The sequence below is a fragment of the Echinops telfairi genome, unplaced genomic scaffold (assembly GCF_000313985.2).
Source record: "Echinops telfairi isolate 266 unplaced genomic scaffold, ASM31398v2 ScPeMD7_7410;HRSCAF=8448, whole genome shotgun sequence".
In the NCBI taxonomy this organism is placed as follows: domain Eukaryota; kingdom Metazoa; phylum Chordata; class Mammalia; order Afrosoricida; family Tenrecidae; genus Echinops; species Echinops telfairi.
This window is the reverse complement of record NW_022111310.1, coordinates 4351122-4373095: the sequence shown is the minus strand read 5'-3', so window position 1 is coordinate 4373095 and position 21974 is coordinate 4351122. Positions and strand designations below refer to the sequence as shown.

Here is a 21974-nt window from a genome sequence, read left to right as displayed (position 1 = left end):
GAAAGGATTTCTGGTCAAGGTAGTAGCGATGGCCCAAACACAAGGTAGACTGGCCAATCTTTTTGACATCTCCCCCTTATCCTTCTAAATTCAGATTCACAATGATATAAAAACAAGTCACGCAGACCCCCAACACATACTTGGAGGTGCTGCATTATCAGCGACAGTGCAGTTATCTGCAATTCAGAGAAAAATGAGGTTTTATGTGCATGTCTGGATTTCCTCAAAGCACAGCAGGGCTTTATCCACAGGGTGTATTCAATAAATGCTTATTGAAAGTAGCCTGCTCTTCTTCCCGATCGGTGAGGTTTAATCTATTTCCAAATCGCAACGCCTGTTCATTTTCAGCCCCCCACCCTTTTTTTAAAAATTCATTTTGGGATGCGTTTTAGGAGTCTACATCAACCTTGATCTCAGGAAGAGAAAGCGGTTAAATGAAGCATGCGTATTCAACACATCAGTAGCCATTGATAAAATGTCATTTAATTTAATCATGTAAATTTACATGGTCAATGTACAAGAGCATCTCTTTCAAACCACAGGTTAACACACACTAAAGAGCAAGGCCGTTAGAGGAACAATGAACTTGGGAACCCTCTGCTGTCTGAAATAAAGCAAGGCGCTCTCCACCAGCCACTGCTGGATTCTGGTTTCCGCCCGCAGAAGGTACGTTCCCACGGAGAGAGCTCGCCTGCCCGGGGAGATCACCTGCTTTCTTTCTGGTTCTCTGCCGAGCTAGTGTGGTTGTCCGTTCTGAAACAACGTGTGTGTCAGCGTTAAGACAAAACGCAGGCGAGTGGAACTGATGGACGACTCGGTAGGCTCGCCTAGTTGAGCTCACTACAGAAGGTGGAAGCACGCTGGCTATCGTGGTCCTGTTCAGCTCCAGTGTCTGAACTACAACTGAAGAAAACCCCAAACCCAAACAAACAACGGTCTTGACTCCTTCCAACCAACAGACACCACGGCTAAAACGTCTTTTCCTTAAATCGAATGGATGTAAAAGCGAAAAGTGACAGCACTTCTCTAGGGCTGTTTTTGTTTTTCCTTTACAAACACGACAAAAACGAGGACCATGGTGCATGGGAGGGTTATGTATGCACGAACGTTCTAATTTATTCAAATTCAATTTGAATTTGGTCTGGAGCTACCTTGTATGAAACGTTAGCTTTCCTGATATTTAATAATGCTTTTTATGTTTGCATATAAGCTCAAAAAGTTAATGCAAAAGTACTATGTTTCTCATGGTTATCTTCAGGTATCATGTAAATGTCAGCGGTTATACGTAAAAGCCTGTTTTCCTATAATGCAGAGTCGTTGAGTAGAATGACCAGTGGAAGGGGAAGTAGTTCTCCGCTTTGACCTTGGGTGTGCCCTTGCCCTTTGCTGGGCTCCAGTTCTTTTCTCTATGAATCTGAGGGGTTAGACTAATTGACAAGCCAGGCTCCTTCCAAGCCTACCATTCCAAGATCCCAACAAACCCACTTCTTAATATAAAAAAATAACACTCTTTTGTAAAAGCTCACACAAACATAATACATGATCAAATATCAGAATGACTGGAGAAAAAAAGCAAAACATCTATGATTCCCTATCTGGGTTATCCTCTGCAGCAATTAGGCAATTCATTTGGCATTTGTTTGATTGTATAATTTAATGATAATATAAACAGCATAGTCTTGTTATTCTTTCTTTAAAAAAACTAAAGCAAAAATGATTTAAAGCTAACAAAAGCTACTGTGACATTAGTCTGACATTCAAAGTCTGTTTCTTAGCAAAACTGACCAAAGATAGTCTGATTTGATACAGAGTATATAATATAAAGATTTTTAGACCGCAAAATCTTCAAACATTATTTGAATTTAGCAAAACATAAGCAAAATTTTAATATCAAAGTGCTAAACAGTACTGCCTTAAAAGTCACTGCAAATGAACCATAAAATAACTGCACGGGAAGTGACATCTATTGTACAAAGGGTTGATAAAAAGACACATTATAAATATATATGTAACCTGCTATATATATGTATATATATACACATATACATACATATATATGTGTGTGTGTATATATATATATATATTTAAAATTTTTCTACTTGGTGTTTCCAAGTTGCTGTGAACATCCCATGTAAGTACTCTGTAACTCAGCTTTCAGGAGCTGGTGGTCTTGCAATAAATACAGGCAAAGCTATCACTAGATACCGTGCATACAAATGTTTATACAAATAAGGACACTATGCAACAAATCATCTCATAATAATATGGCATTAACAGTATAAACATACAAAAGGGAATACGAACACGGAATGTTGAAACGCAGCCCACTACTCCTCTCTAGTAGTCACATTTTTTTAAATAAGACTTTTTCTCCAAAATTTTTGTCTTTAACTGATAGAAAAAAATTAAAATTTATATATATATGTATATATATATAAAACCTTACAATCCCTGATGTTTACCCTGATGATCCAGTTTCTACTTTTCTGCATGCTCTCATCTAGGGATCAAATATTTGCCTGACCCACTGAATGCTCCGGCAGCTTCTGAATGTGTGAGTCAGCCAGTCGGCATAACTAGATCCAGCTTAGGGAACTCTGGTGAGGTTGACAAAATGCAACCCAAACAGTTGTGCACAACCCATCTTATCCATCAGAGTCCCCCCTCCGGACAGCTGGTCAGTCAGGGCAGGGATCTGGTTCCATCAAGATTGGCTTAAACGTCTTGACTGGACCATTCCTCAGAAGAGGTCTAGAAGGGCAGGGGGACAAAGCCTCTGCTAGAAAAATTAGCACGTGTCATTTGCTAACATGCCTGCCTCCTTTGTATTTACATATAAAATAAAGGAGAGTTAATAAACAAGACCTAGTAAGACAGCACTTTAAAAATTGCACTTGGATATGGAAGGGAACAGCCATAATTGTTTTGCTACGTCGGACTCGTAGGTAATCCCTCTTTTTTTTTTTTTTAACCATTTGTTAAAATAAAATATGGAAAAAAATTTAGAAACGGGAATTCCTGCCTTGTTTGCACCACATACGTGCCCTTGATACAAGAAGGATAGACTACAGGGATCAATCTCAAGACACACCAACCCTTGGCTGTTCTTGTTGTAAGTACAAAGCGACTCTTAATTATAGTCCCCAGAAAAGGGTTTTTAAAACAGTTATATTATCCTTTTGCTCTCCCCCCACCCCCTGCTGGGATAGCATCATCCAAAAGTGCTTTGTTAGCCATTTCTTAGAAAACCTTCATGAACTATTCCCCCCCCTCCTCACCCTCCGCCCAAAGCCTAAATATAAAACACAACCCCAACACAATACTCTGCAGCTTTCTGGCTTTAGGTTGTAAGGAAGAGCGCCAGAAGGGCAGAAAAACGTCTTGGTTTCCTCCAGGAGCTGTATCTTCTCTTAAGGAAGGACAGACATGATACGTGTCCAGACCTATCCCGCCCCTGCACGGTGAGCAGGTTCCAGCACACGAGGCGGTTCCCTGCTCCTGTGGTTTCTGCTCAGAAAGGCAGAGTGTCCAGGAAGAGCTTGTCGATGACAGACGGTGGAGGCACCAGGTCTTCCAGCTTCAGGTAGAAGATGCGCTGGAGACCCAGGGTGCAGATCTTGCGCAGTTCGACCAGGGCACGCAGGACCTTGGGCTCGGTGGGCTCCAGGGCCTGTCCCTTAGTCTGGTGGTCTTTTAAGCTGCTTGTGATCTTGTTGCATAGCTCCTCCACTCTCTTTGGTTCTTTTAACCCATGTCGTTCTGCAGAGGGATGGGGGAAAAAAGGCATGTTTAGGAGGCAGTTCCACCTGGACGGGCCTGAATCCAGGTCTGACCCTTAAGAGAGCAAGAGAATGTTGTACATCCAAGGGGGTCCCCCCCTCCTGGAGCAGGATCTTGATTTTCAGGCAGTACCTTGGCCTGTGGCACTTACGAGCTTGCTCGTCTTTTTCACAGGTGAGCTCAGTTTCCTGATCATGGAGATAATAACCATGCCTCATTCATGGTCCTCCGTTCCTGGCACCCAGTGACACCGGCTGAACGAGAGCATGGCTATTCGTTTGCACACATTCTCCGGATGAGAACTCACATCAGGAGATGAGCGAAGTTCTCTTCTAAAGGGTCCTGGAAACCACAGCCAGCTGGCCCACGAACTAATGACTGTGTCTTAGCAGACTCACTCGGTGGGGGCTGTGGGAGCTGCTGGCTAATGCAAGGGCTGCCCCAACATGCTCTGTGGATGTCTATTTGTGCATGATGTCGTCAGTCAGTTCTTCCCTCTCTAGGCTAAGCTATCGTGGATGGAGATTGGATTTAATAACCCCCAAGAGGTTTCAGAGTCAGGAGTAACCATGAAAAGACCCGGCAACACCTCCGTGTCCTGTGATTTGCAGGTGCATCATCTAACACAACCTAACACAGAACAAAGGGCATGAACTTGGAGGTCAGAAGACCACACCACGTGACCCAAACTCTCTAAGGCGCCATGTCCTCCGTGAGAAAATGGAGATGATCGGGTGGGACACAGACCAGGTCACTGGTTTCCTTCTTCATCCTTCTCCATGTGTCTCCATGTTATCCAGTAGATTCTAGGGGACAGTGAGGGTTAGGATCAAGCCGACCTCCGGGAGTTGCTGTAAACCTCAACTCAGAGGATGCCACGGACGCACCTGGCACTGTGTGCCCCTAAGACAGTGGCTGACACATGGCTAGTAGCAGGACCAAGCAGAAGGCAATAATAGTAATAATAATAATAAACGTCACTGCCATGAAGCCGATTCCAATTCAGACGGATCCGAGAGGGCAGAACTGTTTCTGTGGGTTTCTGTGACAGTAAATTTTTATGGGGAAAGACGCCTCATCTTTTCCCTGCTGAGTGGCTGGTAGGTTCAAACTGCTGGCCTTGCTGTTAACAGACCAATGTGTAACCTGCTAAGCCAGCGCATAGCTTTTCTCTTTCTCTCTCTCTCAAAGGCCAGGGTAGATCTGCCCCTGAGAGCTTCTGAGACTGCCACTTTAGGGAGTAGAACACCCTTTCTTCTGAGGAGCGGCTAGTAGTTTCAAACTGCCGACCTCGCAGTTAGCAACCCAACAAGTAAGCACTATGTCACCAGGCTCCTCGCTTTCTCTGGGGAACAGCTCATCATGCTAGGCACAGGCTGTCGGCAGTGGTTTATCTTTGCTGCATAGATCGTCCCAGGTCTCAGTCAGATAAAGCACCCAAGAAATCTCGTGAAGAAAACTCCTGTCTGCAGTGGTGTTCTATCTCAAGGTCCCCACCCCTTCCTTAAAAAAAAAAAAAAAGTAGATTGCACATCTGGTACATTTCAAGAGCTTTAAAATGTGCTTAGCTTCTGACCAAGAAATCCCACTCTTGGGAATTTAGCAAAGGAAAAGTTCAACGGAAGAATAAAACTGCATGCGTGAAGATATTTGATGCAGCCTGATCCATGACATAAAAACAAAACCCCAAGCAAAACAGACGCCAATCAAAAAAGCCTGGAAACAAAGAAAAAGTTGCAGAACCGAGACAACATTTCAGGAAATAAGGATCCATGGATGTCTTGTAGACATGGGAAAGGACACACAGGAAGACTATGCAGCAGCATGGGAAATTACTTGTACTACTGACTGAGGAGTAGAATGCTACATGTTATCTAAGCTGTGATTGTATCTATGTAAAAATTAGTTCTGCATATAGACAAGGATGAAAGGAAACGGACAAATGAAAATATTTGGGGGCAGAGGCTGTTGGTTAGCTTTTGCTCCTTTCTTTGAAAGTTTCCAGCTTGGGTTGTTGGCACAATAAACAATGATTAAATAGAACAAGCTGAAATCTGGACCCTGGTGCAGCCCTCTAGTTCTTTTTGTTTTAATGGTAAAAGGTACAGTGTAGCGATAATGCGATCCAACAATCTTCTTGTTAACACTAAATTCTATTAATATTGAGAAACAGCGACCTAGGCTCATAACCTAAGAGAGTGGCTTTTCCCAGAATACAAATCCATCCATGCATTTAAGCACCCCTGCCTTTCCGCTGACAACAAACACCAGAAGCTTCCATGTTTGTTATCAGGGTGAAGAATCTGAGTCTTGTGTTGGCTGGATTTCGGGAGGGGGTTGATTGCAGAAGCTTGTCACCCGACCTTCTCATGGCCAAACTCACAGAAGGTGCTTGGAGTTCTCCCTGCTCTCCAACCAGTTCTGACTGCTCAATAACTATGGCAACCATTATTTATTCAGGGAATTCAAGTGCAGATCGATACTGCCTGCCAGCTGGATCCAGCCTCGGCCTGGAATTCCTCGAGGAATTCAGAGACACTCCTGTCAGAAGCCAGAGGCACCTCCACCCTTCTTTGTTGTTCTGAACTGCTACTGGATTTGTGGCATCTTTTCTTTTTTCCAGAAAGGGCTGAGACAGAATTTGGTCTCCAGGCAAGCCGCTGCCAACAGTCAGCAAGATTTTCATAATGCCAGGGAGTCGCTAAGTGTCTAGGCCCTTCCCAGGAATTATTAAATTCTTTAAAACCCCAATCATTGACAGTTTAGTTTAAGGGACCCTCTTTCACGGCCCACCCTCCACCCACTTCCTTTTCGGCTTCTTGATGGAAATGGCTGTAGGACTGCTATACAAACAGAGAACCTTAACTTCTGGGGTGGGAGGGAGGAGATGCAACACGTGAACCTTCCTCCTCCGGAGAGATTATTACACAGAGAAGCTGGGAGTGCGCTCGCCAGGGAACAAGGCAAGCTTCTGGGGATTTGTTGTGTTGTGGTCTAAACACAATTTTATCCAATATTTCTGAATGTTGCCTCGATCATTGCGGATTTCAAGCTTTAACAGACAACTTCTAGGGATGGTTCGTGATGGATTCATGAGTCATGTTCAGAATGTATATGGCCGAGAAGGGCCATGAGTCATTTAGTTCAAATCCTGCCCAAGACAAGACCCTCTGCTACAGGATGACCACAGGGAGAGTCTAGCACCAGACAGGGAAGGGGATTCCTCATTCACACTCTTCATACAAATGCATCTAATAGCTTTTCATAGCATACTTTTACTTAGAGGATGCCATGTCGCCCTCTAAGCAATCCCATGAATTAGGCCGGGCAAAGCTGGTCTTTCTTTAATAAGCAAGAAGGCTAAGCAGGCCTCAGAAATTCAGTGACTTGCCCAAGGTTAAAATTTCTTTCACTCTGAGTCCTGCTATATTTGCATTTTACCAGGCCGCTTTCCATTTTCAACGGCTTCCAATTGTTGAAGGGTTCCTTCTTCTCCACAGATGATCTCAGCCTCCCTAGCACTCTCTCCAACTTCATATACACTCAGTTAATCATCACCCAGGTCATGAACCAATGAACTCTCCCAACAAATATTTAGTGAGCACCTATTCAGTGCCAAACAACACTACAGCCAGGGGGGTTAGAGCAGGGAACCAAAGAGACGCACAAGAGAACACACTCCCAACTTGTGTGTGGGGTCAAGACCTAAAAACACTTGGAGTGGTGCATCTCTTAGCTACCCATGCCATGGGCATCGCTGCTGAGAGAGAGAGGGAGTGAAAAGGAGAGTAAGAGAAGAAAGAGGAGGGGAGGAAGAGAGATGGAGTGGAAGAGCTAGTTGGGTCTCCACTCACAGTTTTCACTGGCCTCCGGTAGACTCTGACGCATAGCAACCCTATACACAAGAGAACTGCTCCAGTGGGCTTCCGAGAGGGGAATTTTTTATGGGAACAGAAAGCCTCATCTTTCTCTCATGGAGCAGATGGGGGTTTCCAGTGTGGTCAGCAGCCTGACGCATAACCCATGGTGGCACCAGGTTTGTGCTCATGGATTTCTTCTTCATTAGCCAAAGAGCCTCCCCATCTTTTAGATCTTAGGTCACATACTCTTCAAGGAAGTGTCCCTTGCTCTCTCCAACCTCAGCCATGTTCTCCTGTGGCACTCGATTCTTTCCCTTGCGGGATAGAACATGGTTTGTAATCATGGCTCTCCGTGGACTGGGGCCTGCTTCCTTGATGGAAATGCATGTGCCTGCCATTGTATCTCCAGCATCAAACCAAGCACGTGGCAGGCACCCAATGACGATTTCTTAAAGGAAATGGGAGCTTGGGGGTGGCCAAGGGCCTGTGCCAGCCTATTAAACATGTTCTAAATGTGTTGGTTGCCAGTAGAGCCCAGGTGGTGGGAGGTCACGTGTTGGGCTGCTAACTGCAAGGTCAGCAATTAGAACCAATGTGTCCCACAAGAGAAAGATGGGGCTTTCTACTCCCATGAAAAGCTATAGTCTCAGAAATGCACAGGGGCAGTTCTACCCTGTCCTATAGGTTTGCCATGAGTCAGCCTGGACTCTGTGGCAGTGAGTTTGGGTTTAGTGTTGGTTATCCAGAATAAATGTACAGGTTTGGAGTCATTGAGAAGCAAAGAACAGTGAAGACCTTGAGACAATCCGAAAGGAGCCATCAAACTTCCAAGAAGTCAGAAAAATGTGGCATTTTAATCCTGCATTTTCAAAAAAGGCCCTGGGTGGTAGGAATGGTTAATGCACTCAGCTGTTAAAGGTGGGAGGTTCAAGCCCCCATTTCCCCCCAGGGACACTTCAGAAGAAAGGGCTAACAATAAACTTCTGAAAAATCAACCACTAAAAACTTTATGGAGCACAGTTCTGGTCTGATCTATATAGGGCCGCCAAGCATCTGAAACACCTGTGTTTTCAGGCACTTTGACTGGATGGCAGGAGAATTAGACATTGCAAATCCTGCTCTGTCTGAATCCCTGGTGAACCTATTTTGGTGTGGTCCTCGGAGACCTGGAGTGGAGAATTGAGAGCGAAGTTATAATTCCAGTTGTACCATCAACTCATTGTGGGACCTCAGACAAGCCAGCTCCCCTTCCTGGGCCTGAGTTTTCTCCTCAATGAAAGAGGGGCAGTGATCTGCAGTGAACTGGACCAGGCATGCCTGCACTGGGTCACCCTCCCTCTTCTCCATCTCTGTTCTCATCCTGTCTTCTCTCGCTTCCAGAGAAAGCGCTCCTGACTTGAGTGCTCGATCCTTCCTGCCTTTGCTGCCAACTCCCTCTGTTGTGTCTTTCATTTGCCCTCTCGCCTACTGCTTCCTCCTCTATCCATTCACTGCTCACCTCTCCCTCAGCCTAAAAATTACATTAAAAAACTTATCTGGAGAGTGAAGAAAATCGAAGATAGGGAACCAATTAGTCCAGAGGACACACTGCCCACGTGAACCCCAGCTTCCACAACCCCGAGACCACTACTGACGTTCTGAAAGGGATCATCACAGATCCTAGGTAGAGTGGGAGAAAAAATGTGGAACAAAACTTAAAATCGTTAAAAAAAAAGAAAGAAAGAAAGAGAGAGAGAGCAGGCTTCATGGTCTGACAGAAACTGTTGAAACCCTGAGACTAAGATCTTAAGACAGCCTTCGGACACTTAATCCTATGGCCCAAGCTTCATCCAAATGATGGAAAGGCCTACAAAGTGAATGAGTACAACACCAAGGAGGTACGTACAGGCTCCTTTAGAAGAGTCAACTGCACAATATCAAAAGGGAGCATTTGCCCAGGGATACAGCTCAGGAGGAAAGGAAGGGTGAGAAGCAATGATGGATGGAGAAGGTGCACACAAGGAAGCAGTGGGAAGAGGGCTGTTGCATTGTGGGGACTGCGGTCAATGTCACAGAACAAAACGTGCAGGAATGGTTGACTGGAAAACCAATTTCCTCTGGACACGTTCACCCAAATCACAACACACACGCACGCAGGGAGTCTATTTGATCCTTATCAACCTTAGTATTTTTTCTTTTCCTTCTTCTCTTTAAAGGCAAATGTCTGAGAGGGTTTTCTGTCTTTCCTGCCCCCACACCTTCAACTCTGACATCTCTGAGCAGCTGCTCTCGCAAAGGGCAGCTCAGTCCCATCCAGTGGTGCTCCCAGGGCTCACTTTAGCTGCTGGGAGCACAGGCTGCCGCCGAGAAGCCACGTCCTTCCTCCTCACAGTTCTCAATTGGGTTCTCTCAAGCTCACTCCACCACAATGGGATCTGTCTTTTCTACTCCCTGCTCGTCCCCTCCCCTAAGGATACTTTTCCTCATTTCCAGTACCAATTTAGAGATTCCTGAACACGCTACCTTCCTCATCCTCTCTTCTTTCCTCTCCTCTCCCTTAGCAACCTCCTCCTCACCAGTGCAGTGAGCAATGTACATCTGCAACCCACAAGTTTCTCTTCAGCACCCGGCCTCATCAGTGTCCGGACCAGGTCTTCACGATCTGTTACCTGGATCGTTTTAACACCCTTTAAATGGCCTCCTGTTTGTGATCTCCGTTATAATTCGCCTCAGGTACTTCCCAATTATCTTCATCAAACCAAAATAAACAAAATAACATATGTGAGGCATTTGGCACAATGCCTGGCACCAAGTATTTTTAGATAACAGACATATTACTGAATTTCATGGAATACCAATTACTGCCAGGTGTCCTTGTCCCCGGCGAGTGCAGTGTGGTGGTAAAAGGGCGAGCAGACCTCACTTCACCTGGAAGCTTGAGAGAAATGCAGACTCTCAGGCCCCACCCAGGACCTGCTGAATCAGTCTGCAATTGAAGACGATCCCCAAGGGATTCACATGCACATGAACCTGAGAAGCTCTGCTCTTGTCAAGCCTTGTTCCCATAAAATGCTTGAACTCCGGCTCTTCCTCCCCAAGGAAGCAACTCACCCAGCCCAGGCAGCTGGTTACAATTTGGAATAGATCGGACCGTCAGAAGGTTTGCCTTATATTGAGCTACAATTTGCCTCCCCAGTTTGGCCTTTTGGGTCCACTCAAGAAATGACAAATGCCCTTCCTCATGGCGGCGAGTGAGCAAAGAGATGACCGTGGTCACCAGCAGCGGGATGGAGGAGAAGCCTCTCCTTGCAACAGGACGGTGATGGGTCTCTTCCTGCGCAAGTCTTCGAGCACAAGCCAGCACAGGGTCACCACTGCACTGCGAGCTAGTGGGAGGGGAGGAGCGGGTTCCTGGACAAAGAGTGTGTCTCACTCAAGCAAGCACGGCTTCCTGGTGCCAGCATCTCACTCTTCCATCTCAGGTCAGGCCTCTCTTCCTGGTGGGCAGAGTCTGGGGACCCGGAGCCCAGGCCACATAGGAAACTACCGGATGACCAGCAGCCTGGGCGGAAGCTGGTTGTGCATCTCGGCCCAGCCTGTGTCTGAGTGATTTATTAGACGGTGTGTCCATCTTTCTCTCCAATGAGGCCACAAACTCCCGGAGGGTAAGGGATTATGTGCCTGGCACATAGCAGATGCTCAATAAATATTTACTGAATTAATCTGAATTTAAATTAGGCCATTCCCAGGAATTCAGTCTGTTTTCTAATAACAATGTGATAGTTGAAAAATAATTAATTCTGATTTTCCTCATTTGGGAGACTTTCTGATAGTCACAATTAGCTCATTCATTCAGCCAGTGTTTGCCATGTGTCAGACACTATTAAATGCTAAAGTAATTATCAGGATGAATAAAATTCCGACTGCCCTTAAGAAACCCCAGTCTCGCTAGAACCGGAAGGCATAAAGAAATGACTTAATACAATGTGTGGGCATATACAATCGTAGGGGTGTGTGAACATTTTCATGGGCTCTTGGAAAGAAGGACTTCTGGCAAATGTGTGTTGGGCCCACAACATCTCAGGGTCAGAAGAATGGCTGCTTGTCTGGCATCCTGTTCTATGCAAAGTACACGCTGGCTTATTTACTCTTGACCATAAACTCGCACTGAAACTCAGCCACCATGGCACTGTTGAGGCTGGGCTGGCCTGTGCTCTGAAACCTGCCCAAGGAGTGGGTCACTGCCATCCTGTGGGCCAAGGAGATGCTTCTCCTCCACCACGCTGCTGGGGGCCCCTCACTCTCTGCCCCGGGCCACGTGGGAGAGCACCTGCACTTGAAAGGCAGCACTGAGAACAGCAGTAGCTCTCTATGGGGGGAACCTGCCCTCTACAACCAGAACTATCCAGAGTGGGAGCCGGCTAGTGTGGAGTTGCTTCCATTATCACGACGAGAAATGAGGAAACTGAGATTCTGAGGAGGTAAGGAACTTGCCCAAGATTCCACAGCTAGGAACTGATAGGGGGAAGGCTTCTGGAACTCAGATCTCTCAATCCCATACTTTCATTTAGTTGTTAAAACGACACCATCCTGCCAAGTTTCCCTGAGCAAGGTCATTTTCCTTCTTCCTCTCTCCCCCTCCATACCCCAATGCCAACCTCTAGGGGGCCATTCATGACTCCCACTATCTCCTTGTTTTACTCCAAAAACAAAACACACACACAAAAACCTCGCAATACTCAGAATACTCCAGACTTCTTCTTTATGGAAAATTTCCCTTTTAAGTACCTGAGGACTAATTACTGTACATCACGCACACTGGACGGGCATGCTACTGATTTATACGTAACTTCTGAGTTCACCACACAGTTCCTGATGGCAGAACTCACTCATGGCTCATCCTTGCATCCTTTGAGACTAGCACAGTGCTCGGTACATGGCTCTGCCATCACACTGATTCTGACGCAGCCAACACACAGGGCAGGCGGGGTAGAACTGCCTATAGGCTCCCGAGACTGTGAATCTTTACATCTTTATGGGTGCAGACAGTCCATTTTTCTCCTGAAGAGCTGCTGGTGGGGTTTGAACCACAGGCCTTGAGGTTGGCAGCCCGGTGCTCACTCCACGGTGTCACCAGAGCTCTTTGGTACATCGTAGACCCTCAATATTTATTTATGGAATGGATACTTATCCCCATTGAATTTTGGTTTGTTGGGGTTCTTACTTATTAAGCACAATGAACTACAACTAGACATTCCCTCTTTGGCACCCTTCAGAAGTTAAAACACAAAAACAAAAGTGAAAAAGCAAAATGGATTCCCGCAAACCAAACCCAGTGCCATCAAGTGGCTTCTGAGACTGTCGATCTTGATCAGTGCAGACAGCATCGTGCTTCCCCCCACCCTCCTGTGCAGCCTGGTCCCAACACCTGACACGTAGGGCTACCTTGGCTCCTTATCAGAAGCGAAGCCTTTCTGTTATTTCCATGCCAGGGTGGTGGCAAAGGGGAATGGTGAGTACGGAGGAGTTGGGGACCTGAAACAAAACCGCACATTTGAAAGCTGTGACAGCGGGGAACTCCCTGCTCATCGTAGGAAAGGAGAGCGGGCTGAAGAAACCACTTCCTGCCCCAGGTCACCCCCGAGTTTTCCATGAGGGCCGTGGCGAGAGGAGGCAGGAGGAGGAAAAAGAACGAGAGAGAAAAGACCACGTTTGTGCAAACCACCAGTTCTGTCTAGAGTCTTAATGATTTTCCTGGGAGCAAGATGGGTTAGATGTCTAGACTCCCTTCCCCTTTGGTGAGTTCTCTGAGCTCAAGGGGCAGGTGAGCTGGGGATGGACTGGCTGGGCCTTGGGCCCACCGGATCGTCCACCGACACACATGGCGACCCACGGAGCATGATCAGAAGTCCACGGTTGGATGGGAGCCCGTAGTCTGATGGAAATTAATACCCACAACCATGCAGACTGCTGCTGCCCTGGAGTCCCCTTTTCTGCCACTTCCGGATGCTGTCACACCTGGCAAGCCCCCTCCCAGCCAGCAAATTGCAGAGGGAGGGAGGCGAGGAAGAGGGCCTGGAACAGCCTGCTTGCACAGGCTGACAGGGATGAGGGCAGGAACAGGAATGATGGGGGGCTGGGTGGGGGGTGGGAGGCTGGGTGGGGTGGGAAGCTGACAATAGCAAGCAGTTTGGAAGGGAAGGCTGAATGACTTAACATCGTTCTCCTCTTTCAGTCCCTCTCTCAAGCACCCAGGAGCTACGCACCACACACTGCCTCCTAAAGCCACCACCCTGTGCCCTCCTGCCCCCAGTCTGATGGCGGGTCCTCCGGGGGTTCGCAAGGGAGAGGGGAAGGCGAGCATCATGTGAAGGAGTCTTGGCACTGTCACTTTAAGGGGGTGTGGGGGCAGATGGAGGGCCTAGTTTGGCTACTTCACAAACCCAACTTTTTTTTTTTTTGACGGCATTACATTGGATTTATGAACCAGTTGCCATCGTGAAAATACTGAATCTCTCGAGCCAGGAACCATGAAATGCCTGTCCATTCATTATTTATTTTATTATTAGTTGGGAGTTGATACACATAGCATCTCATTCCATCGTTCAATCACGTCAAGCAGAATTGTACAATTGCTACCACGATCAGTTTAAACCTAATTTCTTCTAGTCTCCACTGCCGTTCCCTGGAATAGATAGTGCTATCCCTGTTTTCCAGATGGGAAAACTACAGGCTCAGGGAAATGAATCACATGATTCAACAGCATGTGATTGTTAAATGCAGGACCCCGGATTAAAGCGTGTGGGTGCCAGAATCGAAGGCCCTGCTATTTCTGCCATGCCAAATGATTTCCTCCCCCAGCGAGTCTCCAGAGAAGCAGACGGCAGGCTGGGCAGTTCCTCATTCCCCCAAACCAACCAGCTAATCTGCCACACACACATGCTCAGATTAGGCCTAGGGTAGGGTGGGGGCTTGTTCAAGAACACAGAGCAAATGGAGGTGGGGGGCAGAGAAACACCAGACACTCTCCTTTCTCCTACTCCCCACTCTGGCCTGCGTCCAATGGCCTGATGGCTCGAGGCTGGGATCCCCAGGCCCTTATATACCCTGGCCCGTGGCTGTCTATGAATTTCCGCTTGGAGAGTAAAACAGAGAAAGCTGTAGGCCTCTGGGCCTCCTCTGAAACCACAGCTCTCACCCGGGCTGGGCCTCTTTCCTATCGGTCTCTTTCCTGCTCTATTTTGTGCCCCAAGCCAGCCATCAGGGTCCACCTGTCTAGCCGGGAGGATCCGTCCCCAGTCCAAAACCCTCGGGGGGGGGGGGGGGGCTCAGTGCGTTCAGGGTAACTTCCTGCCAGACTCCTCTCTCACTGCCCCTCTTCCCTACCATTTCCTTCCTGAAACTCAAGGCAAACTGCCATCCTGCCCATGGCTCTGTCACATCTGTCATTTCGGCTTGGAATTCTCACCTCGGCCTTCTCAGTCCGGAGACACCCTATGCATTTATTCCAAACCAACTCATGTTCTCTCTTTTTCAAAGACATTCCCCCCTCCCGCCCCCAGGTTCTCCCAGCACCTGATACATCCTGCCCATGGCCGCTGCCGCCACACTACATGGCAGCCATTGGAGCGCTCGCTCCGTCTCCACAGAGATGTGACCATGCAGTCTCCTTCACAGAAAGTCAAAGCTGGCTCTATATTAATCTCGTTAAGATATAAATCTCAAACTCAGCAAACATCATACGTTCGCGTTTCGAGGGTGAAGTTTCCCTGGGAGAAGCTCACTGTATAGATGTCCGCGGCTCCCACGCATTCACTCACCCACTACCACGAGTTGACTCCGACACAGCACCCTTCAGGATGAGCACGTCCCCCCTTTGGGTTTCTGAGGCTCTACATCTTTATGGCACTAGAGAGCCTCATCCTTCTTGTGTGGAGCAGCTGGTGGTCTCGAACTGCTGACCCTGCCGGTAGCGGCCCAACATGTGACCACCACACCCAGCAGGGCTCCTGGCACCTCCTATCCAAAGAAGAGAGCTCTTTCTCTCAGACGAGAGACCCAGAGGAAGGCAGGTGCCACGTGCAACTCTTCCTTACAGCACCCTCCCTTTTCCTTGCCTCTGTGTAAACCAGTCCCTAGACGTCGTGTGGAAACAACACACCAACACACATTTCTGATGCATCAGGAAGAAGGGGCTGACTAGGCCATGGGATACACCCGGTTCCTCGAGACCTCCATGGAGAATGTATCAAACCTGAGCTGGCAGCGAACCTGAGCCTGGTTCTGACGGAAAGCATGGTGGGGAGCCCCAGGCCTGGCTAGCCTCTTCTGGGCCTCTCCCCGATCTCTGTGTCATCGATTCCCCTGGCAGACCTCAAGGGCTAGAATTCCACCGGGAACTCTGAAGGTGGGAAGGGGCAGTGGGAGCTGGGGCCACGGCAGCCACAGAACCAGATGTCCCCGAGGTGCCGCTGGCCCTGCGTGTGCTCTAGAGCATTTTCAATAGCTGGTTTTTTGTTTTTTTTTGTAGATTGCCAGGTCTTTCTTCTAAGGCACTTCTGAATGAACTCAGACGCGCAACCTTTTAATAGCGGCCGAGTGTGTCAGCCATCTGTACCACCCAAGGGTTTCATGCCAACCACAACCCACGGCCGGCGAGATGCTTACGAGTCATCCTGACCCTGCTGGGCTTAGGGTTCCCGAGCCTGTGAATCTTTAGAGCGGAAGACAGCAGCACCTTTCTCCTGCAGAGCAGTGGGTGGGTTTGAACAGCTGGCCTTGTGACTAACAGCCTGACATGACTCCACAGTGCCACCAGGGCTCCTTAGGGCAGCCAAGGACAGAGGGTCTTCCCTCTCAAGAGACACGGCTTTCTCTCTCCCTGCCCCTCCACGGACTTAGGATCCTTTTTCTTCAAAAAATTAAGAAGGGGGAGAGACATTTGGGGGGAGAGAAATCATCTAATCCAAAGCAATTTTGTATTTGCTGACTGTGTATTACGGATCATGCGCTTCAAGTCTGCCGAGAGGGACCATTTGTACTCTGAACAAACACATCCGTTTTAATTCTGAGTTTTCAGTTAATCATGCTTCTGAGACCAGGCTGCATTATCTGTGTGTGTCTCTTTGAGTTTTCCTTGTGTCTCTAGTCAAGGACTGGGGAGGCGGGTGGCGGGGTCAGGGCTCACTACCTCTGCATGGCAAGAACAGATCGCCTTCCTTTGGATCTCTCTGTGAAAATCACAGATTGACAGGCTCTGCTCACCATGATAACCCTGCCAAGGAGGGATCCTCTTTCTTAAAATGTTGAAGCGGCAACTTGCAGGGGTAGGTGTTCTTGTTGAAACGCGGTTCAACTTAGCAGAACTCAGCGCAGCTCGCGCCGTCTCCTCGGGTCGTGGTGTGTGAAGGCCCAGGCCGGCCTGCCTTTCCCCAGGAGAGGTAGGAGGTGGGGCTTACCTGTGACCATGCTCAGTGCTGACAGGCAGGCTAAGGCTTGGATATCAAGGTTCAGGCTCTTCAAATTGAAGGAAAAGTCTTTAATGGAGTCGAGCCACTCCCCAAATCCACGAAGGCACTGGAGTCGATGTAGGACAAGTCCATTGCAGAACACAAACTTATCTTCAGCGGTGTTCGACCTGGAAGGCCATGGCGTGGGGGCGGAAGTGGAGAGATTAAAATCTGCTTTGCTCATGCATCGAGTACAAACCCTTCCACCACCCCAGAAGAGCCCAGCAGAAGCGAAACGTTGTCGGCTTCTGTGACAGCCCAAGTTCCTCCGGGACTAGAAAACAAAACCCAAAATGAACTCACTGCCATCGAGTCAATTCTGACTTGTGGTGGTGCTAGAAGACAGGGCCAAGCTGTCCCTGGGGGTTTCGGAGGCTGCAACCCTTTCCTGGAGCAGAAGGCCTCGTCTTTGCTCCAGGGAGCAGCGGGTGCTTTCAAACTGCTAGCTCGTACCCACTGCACCACCATGACTCCTCTTCACCACTAGTTTCTGCAAACCCCCTCAAGAGTCCAAGCCGTCCTGCCTGTCGATGCGAAGGCACATGGTGCCTTGAACCATCAACAGCTTGATCAAGTCTTTTGCCTGACCTCAGCTCTGTGTCCGAGGGTCTCTTGTGCCCAAATCCCTCTGAGTTCAGGGACACTTTAGAAAAGTCTAGCCAACCAGACAATTCAAGGCACAGGAAGTGAAATGGTCGGGGTCAGCATTCGGAAGCCAGCATGATGCAGACAAAGGCCCAGACAGCTGCCAGTGGACAAGACTCAGCCCCTGGGGATATATCACCACCACTGGCTCACCTTTGCTAACTTCCTGGGAGAGTGGGCTCAGAGGAAGCTGGGCCTGGGGCGGCTGCTCTCTGATACCAGAGTCAGTGACTGGCTTGGCCTGGAACAGGGCCTGGAGGAGTGGCAGCCCAGGGCACCATCTCTCTTGCAACACACATGAGGTCATCCCCTTTCATGGTCCTTATCCAAGACACCCTTCAGTCTCATCCAGGTAAGGCCTGAGGCCAGACAGGACAACACCACTGCACAGACTTTAAAATCACCTCGCCTGCAAGTGTCAGAGTCCAATCGCAATCTAGGAAGTGGTCTACAGCAACAAGTGTCCTTGTTTTGCACTCGCGTGTCTGTGTTTAGCAGTGGGGCTGTGTTTCCTGAGGGTTTAGATTATGGCCACCATCACCTCCTTCTTCCCTGGTCAAAGAAGCCCTGGCTGTCGAGGCTGATGGGTCTATCACTCTACAATGGCTTTTTTCCAGCTCCTGGTTGGATATTACCTCTTCGCTGTGCGACCCTGGGTACTCCTCGAGTCTCTCTGGGTTTCCTTTTCCTTTTCTACGGGACAGGGATTCTAAGGACTACTCCTGGATTATAGTCTGCGGCAGAATTCTTGCCTTCCAAGCAGGAGACCCAAGTTTGATTTTTGTCTAATGCACCTGCCAGTCAGCAAAGGCTTACATGTTGCTGGCACTGGATGGGTTTCAATGGAGCTGCCGGAGTAGCATGGGTTAAGAATAAAGGCCTGGCATTCTACTATGAAGATGAGTGACTAAAAACTCTAAGGATCACAACAGTCTGACCTGTAATTGACAATGAGACTGGTGCAACTCCAGGCAGGGGGTTATTTCCTTGTGTATAGGGTCTCCAGAGCCAGGGGCCTCACTGAACAGCAACTAGCAACAATAAGGATTTCTGTGAGAATGAGAAAGGGTTTGACAGCCTATGCACAGGGACTGGTACACAGCAGGTGTAGTTCAACACCTACAGAGTTCGTTACCAAACCCACTGCTTTCAAGTTGAATCAGACACATAGCAAGCCTGTCTGTGTAGGATTCCTAAGACTGCAAGTCTCTACAGGAGGAAACAGCCTCAGTTTTCTCCTAAGGATGGGTCCATATGAGACCAGTGGACGGATGGAAGGAAGATGGAATCCTGGGGATTACCTGATGGAAAGCCTAAGAACAAACAGCTCCAAAAAGGCTGATTCTACAAGTAACGTCTGATCTTCTTTGGGGAGATCAGTAAATCCTGGGATCTTCTCTGCCCAGCTTCTGGAGACGTCAATGGAAGCAGTCAGAAGGTTGTAGAACTGCTGCACGTGCTCAGCGTCCGTGCCTGCAGCGGCCTGGTCCGTGGAACAGTACTAGGGTGAAAACCACATAAAAAGCCACGTTATGATCCGCACCCAATGGGAGAGCGGCAGCCTTTGCAAACCATGGCCCAACCCCGTGAATGCCCACATCTTTACTTTTAGGTCCTGAAGTTCGTAACACTCCTTCACCTCCCCTGTCTCATCCAGTTCTCACAAGGACCCCAGGACACAAATAGAGCGAATTACTCTGTGTCAGCTTGCCAGGAGATATGTTAATATCCCTCTCATATCGTGGTTTTCAAGACCTTGACGGTGCACTGTAATCACCTAGGGAACTTTAAAAAGCACATGTCTTCCTCCTCCTCTCAAAGATCCCCATGCAGCAGCTGATAGGTGGGGCCTGGGCACCAGGGATTAAAAGGCTTCCCCAGGCTGATTCCAGAAGGCAGCTAAGATGAAGAGTCACTGCCCCTGGCATAGGTGGAAAGTGGGCCCCCAGGGTCTTCTTACTTCATCCTGGCACAGCTTGCTCCCCAAAGGTCGCTGAACCCAGTCAGTGGTTCTCAGAATCATGCCCCTGAACCAGCACGCTCAGCAATCCCTGGGAGCTCACAAGATGTGACAATGAGCTCCACTCCTAGAAACTCCGTGTCCACCCAGAAAATTGTTCTTTCCAAGCTGCCAGGTGAATCTTAGGCATTCTTGGAGAATCACAGAATCAACCAATAGGAGGAGAGAAGGGCTTTTGCTTGCTATAAAACAAATCGGGGGCGGGGTGGGGTGGGAAAGGAGTTCTTGACAGAGCCCAGGGAGATGTGTGCCACTAGACCTGGGATTTATGGCTATTTGACTTAATTAAATTAAATCAGGTATGAAATATACAACTTTCCTCTAGTTCTTGAATGCTTCCTCCCCCTCACTATCATGATCCCAATTCTACCTTACATATCCGGCTGGACTGGAGGGTGTACACTGGCATAGATAGGAACTGGAAATACAGGGAATCCAGGATAGATGAACCCCTCAGGACCAGTGGTAAGAGTGGTGATATCAGAAGGGTAGAGGGAAGATGAGGGAGAAAGGGAGAACAGATTACTAGGTCTACATATAACCTCCTCCCTGGGGGACGGACAGCGGAGAAGTGAGTAAGGGGAGACGTCAGACGGTGTAAGATATGACAAAATAACAATAATTTTCAAATTACCAAGGGTCCAAGGGGGAGGGGAGAGCAGGGAGGGAGGGCAAAAATGAGGAGCTGATACCAAGGGCTCAAGTAGAAAGCAGGTATTTTGAGAGTGATGATGGCAACATGTGTATAGGTGTGCTTGACACACTGATGTATGTATGGATTGTGATGATTTGTATGCGCCCCTAATAAAATGATAATACAAAAAATTAAATCAAGTATAAAGTTGTTTCTCGGTCACACTAGCCATTTTTCAAGTGCTCAATATTCACATGTGGTCAATGGCCACTGTGTTGGACAGCACAGGTGTACAACAAGCACTTCAATCACTACAGAAGGCTCTGTTGGCCAGCATTGACAGTGATCTTGGGTCCTACGAGAGGTAAGGTACAAGCAAGCACTAAGTCTCTAGCCAGGGTCTGACGATTCTGGTAGAGCGAGGGTTTTGCTCTGAATACTGGGAACAAAACAGTTTCTTCCTTGAGGAAGGATGATGAATCTAGAAAGATGATACAGGCCCTTTCCGGAATACGAATGAGCTCCATTCCTGAAGCTGTCTTCAGGTTTAATTTGTATGTAAGTCAGAGCAGTTGGGGACGTATGGCTTGTAGTGGATGTCATGTAATCAGATGCTTGTCTTCGTATTTACTGTACCTTTCTATGCACGAAGACATATTACAGGAATTCTTCTAGCTGCACTAAAGCATCTTTACCACGATGATGACTTGGTGGGGGTGGGATGCAAATTAGCACCCATTTGTTATGGGAGGACCCTGTGTTATTGAGATACTGTTGTATGTACCTCCAGTCTTTAATAGAATAGGTCTTATGGGGTAGGTTCCAAGCTGCCGCTGGCACAGCTCCAGGCAAACTTTTCATTCTCTCTGGGTCTGTTTCTGCCTCTGAAATTTGAAGAGCCCAGGCTAGATGATCCCTGTGGTGCCTTCCAGCTCTGGTGTGCCTTGATTTGACCTGCTCTTAATTACACCAAATAAGATGCTACTGCTTAGAATTTGTCACTGATTCAACAGTAAGATTTGAAAAGAAGAAAGTTCTAATTTTTTAGAGGAAAAGGTAAAGGATGGAAACTTTTCCCTGCGACTGGGACCTAACTCCACCCATTGTGCACTGAACTCCCTGGAACGACCATGGCTGGCAACTCACCCCTCTCTGTTTCCAATGTGAGCTCAGATCCACCAGAACTCTCTGGCTTGGCCTTCACCATGGGGGGCTTGCTCGGCAGGGCTCTGCCCCTCCCTGCTGGGCTCACATTTCATGCATCCTGCACACAGGATAGCATAGTCCCTACATAACCCAGGGATGCCCTGTCCATGGTGAAGTTCAGCTGAGAAGGCCAGCAGGTCAGCTCCAGACTCCAGTTAGATCCTCTGGGATTCACCTGGGGGTGAGTCTGAGTCTGGTTCATAGTCCAGAAGTTTGGAGTCAACCTGGATTTAGCCTGAGCCACTAGGAATTTGATGATGCCCAGAGAGTCAGCAGAAAACAAAACAAAACTCCACCCAAGAAAGACTGAACTTGACATTGGAAGCGCTGGATCATCAAGC

At 48.1% G+C, this 21974-nt stretch overlaps 1 protein-coding gene across 1 annotated transcript in view; it reads right to left on the bottom strand.

Moving 5' to 3' along the window:
• Positions 1-471: 471 nt before the first annotated feature.
• NR4A3 (nuclear receptor subfamily 4 group A member 3) overlaps positions 472-21974 on the bottom strand; it is a gene marked incomplete at its 5' end in the record, with an annotated part of 32969 nt that continues 11466 nt past the window's right edge. The window contains 3 exons of the mRNA XM_030887375.2: positions 472-3759; positions 17078-17256; positions 19075-19274. Of these exons, the coding sequence (XP_030743235.2) occupies positions 3512-3759; positions 17078-17256; positions 19075-19274 (627 nt within the window). The remainder of the gene's footprint in view (positions 3760-17077; positions 17257-19074; positions 19275-21974) is intronic.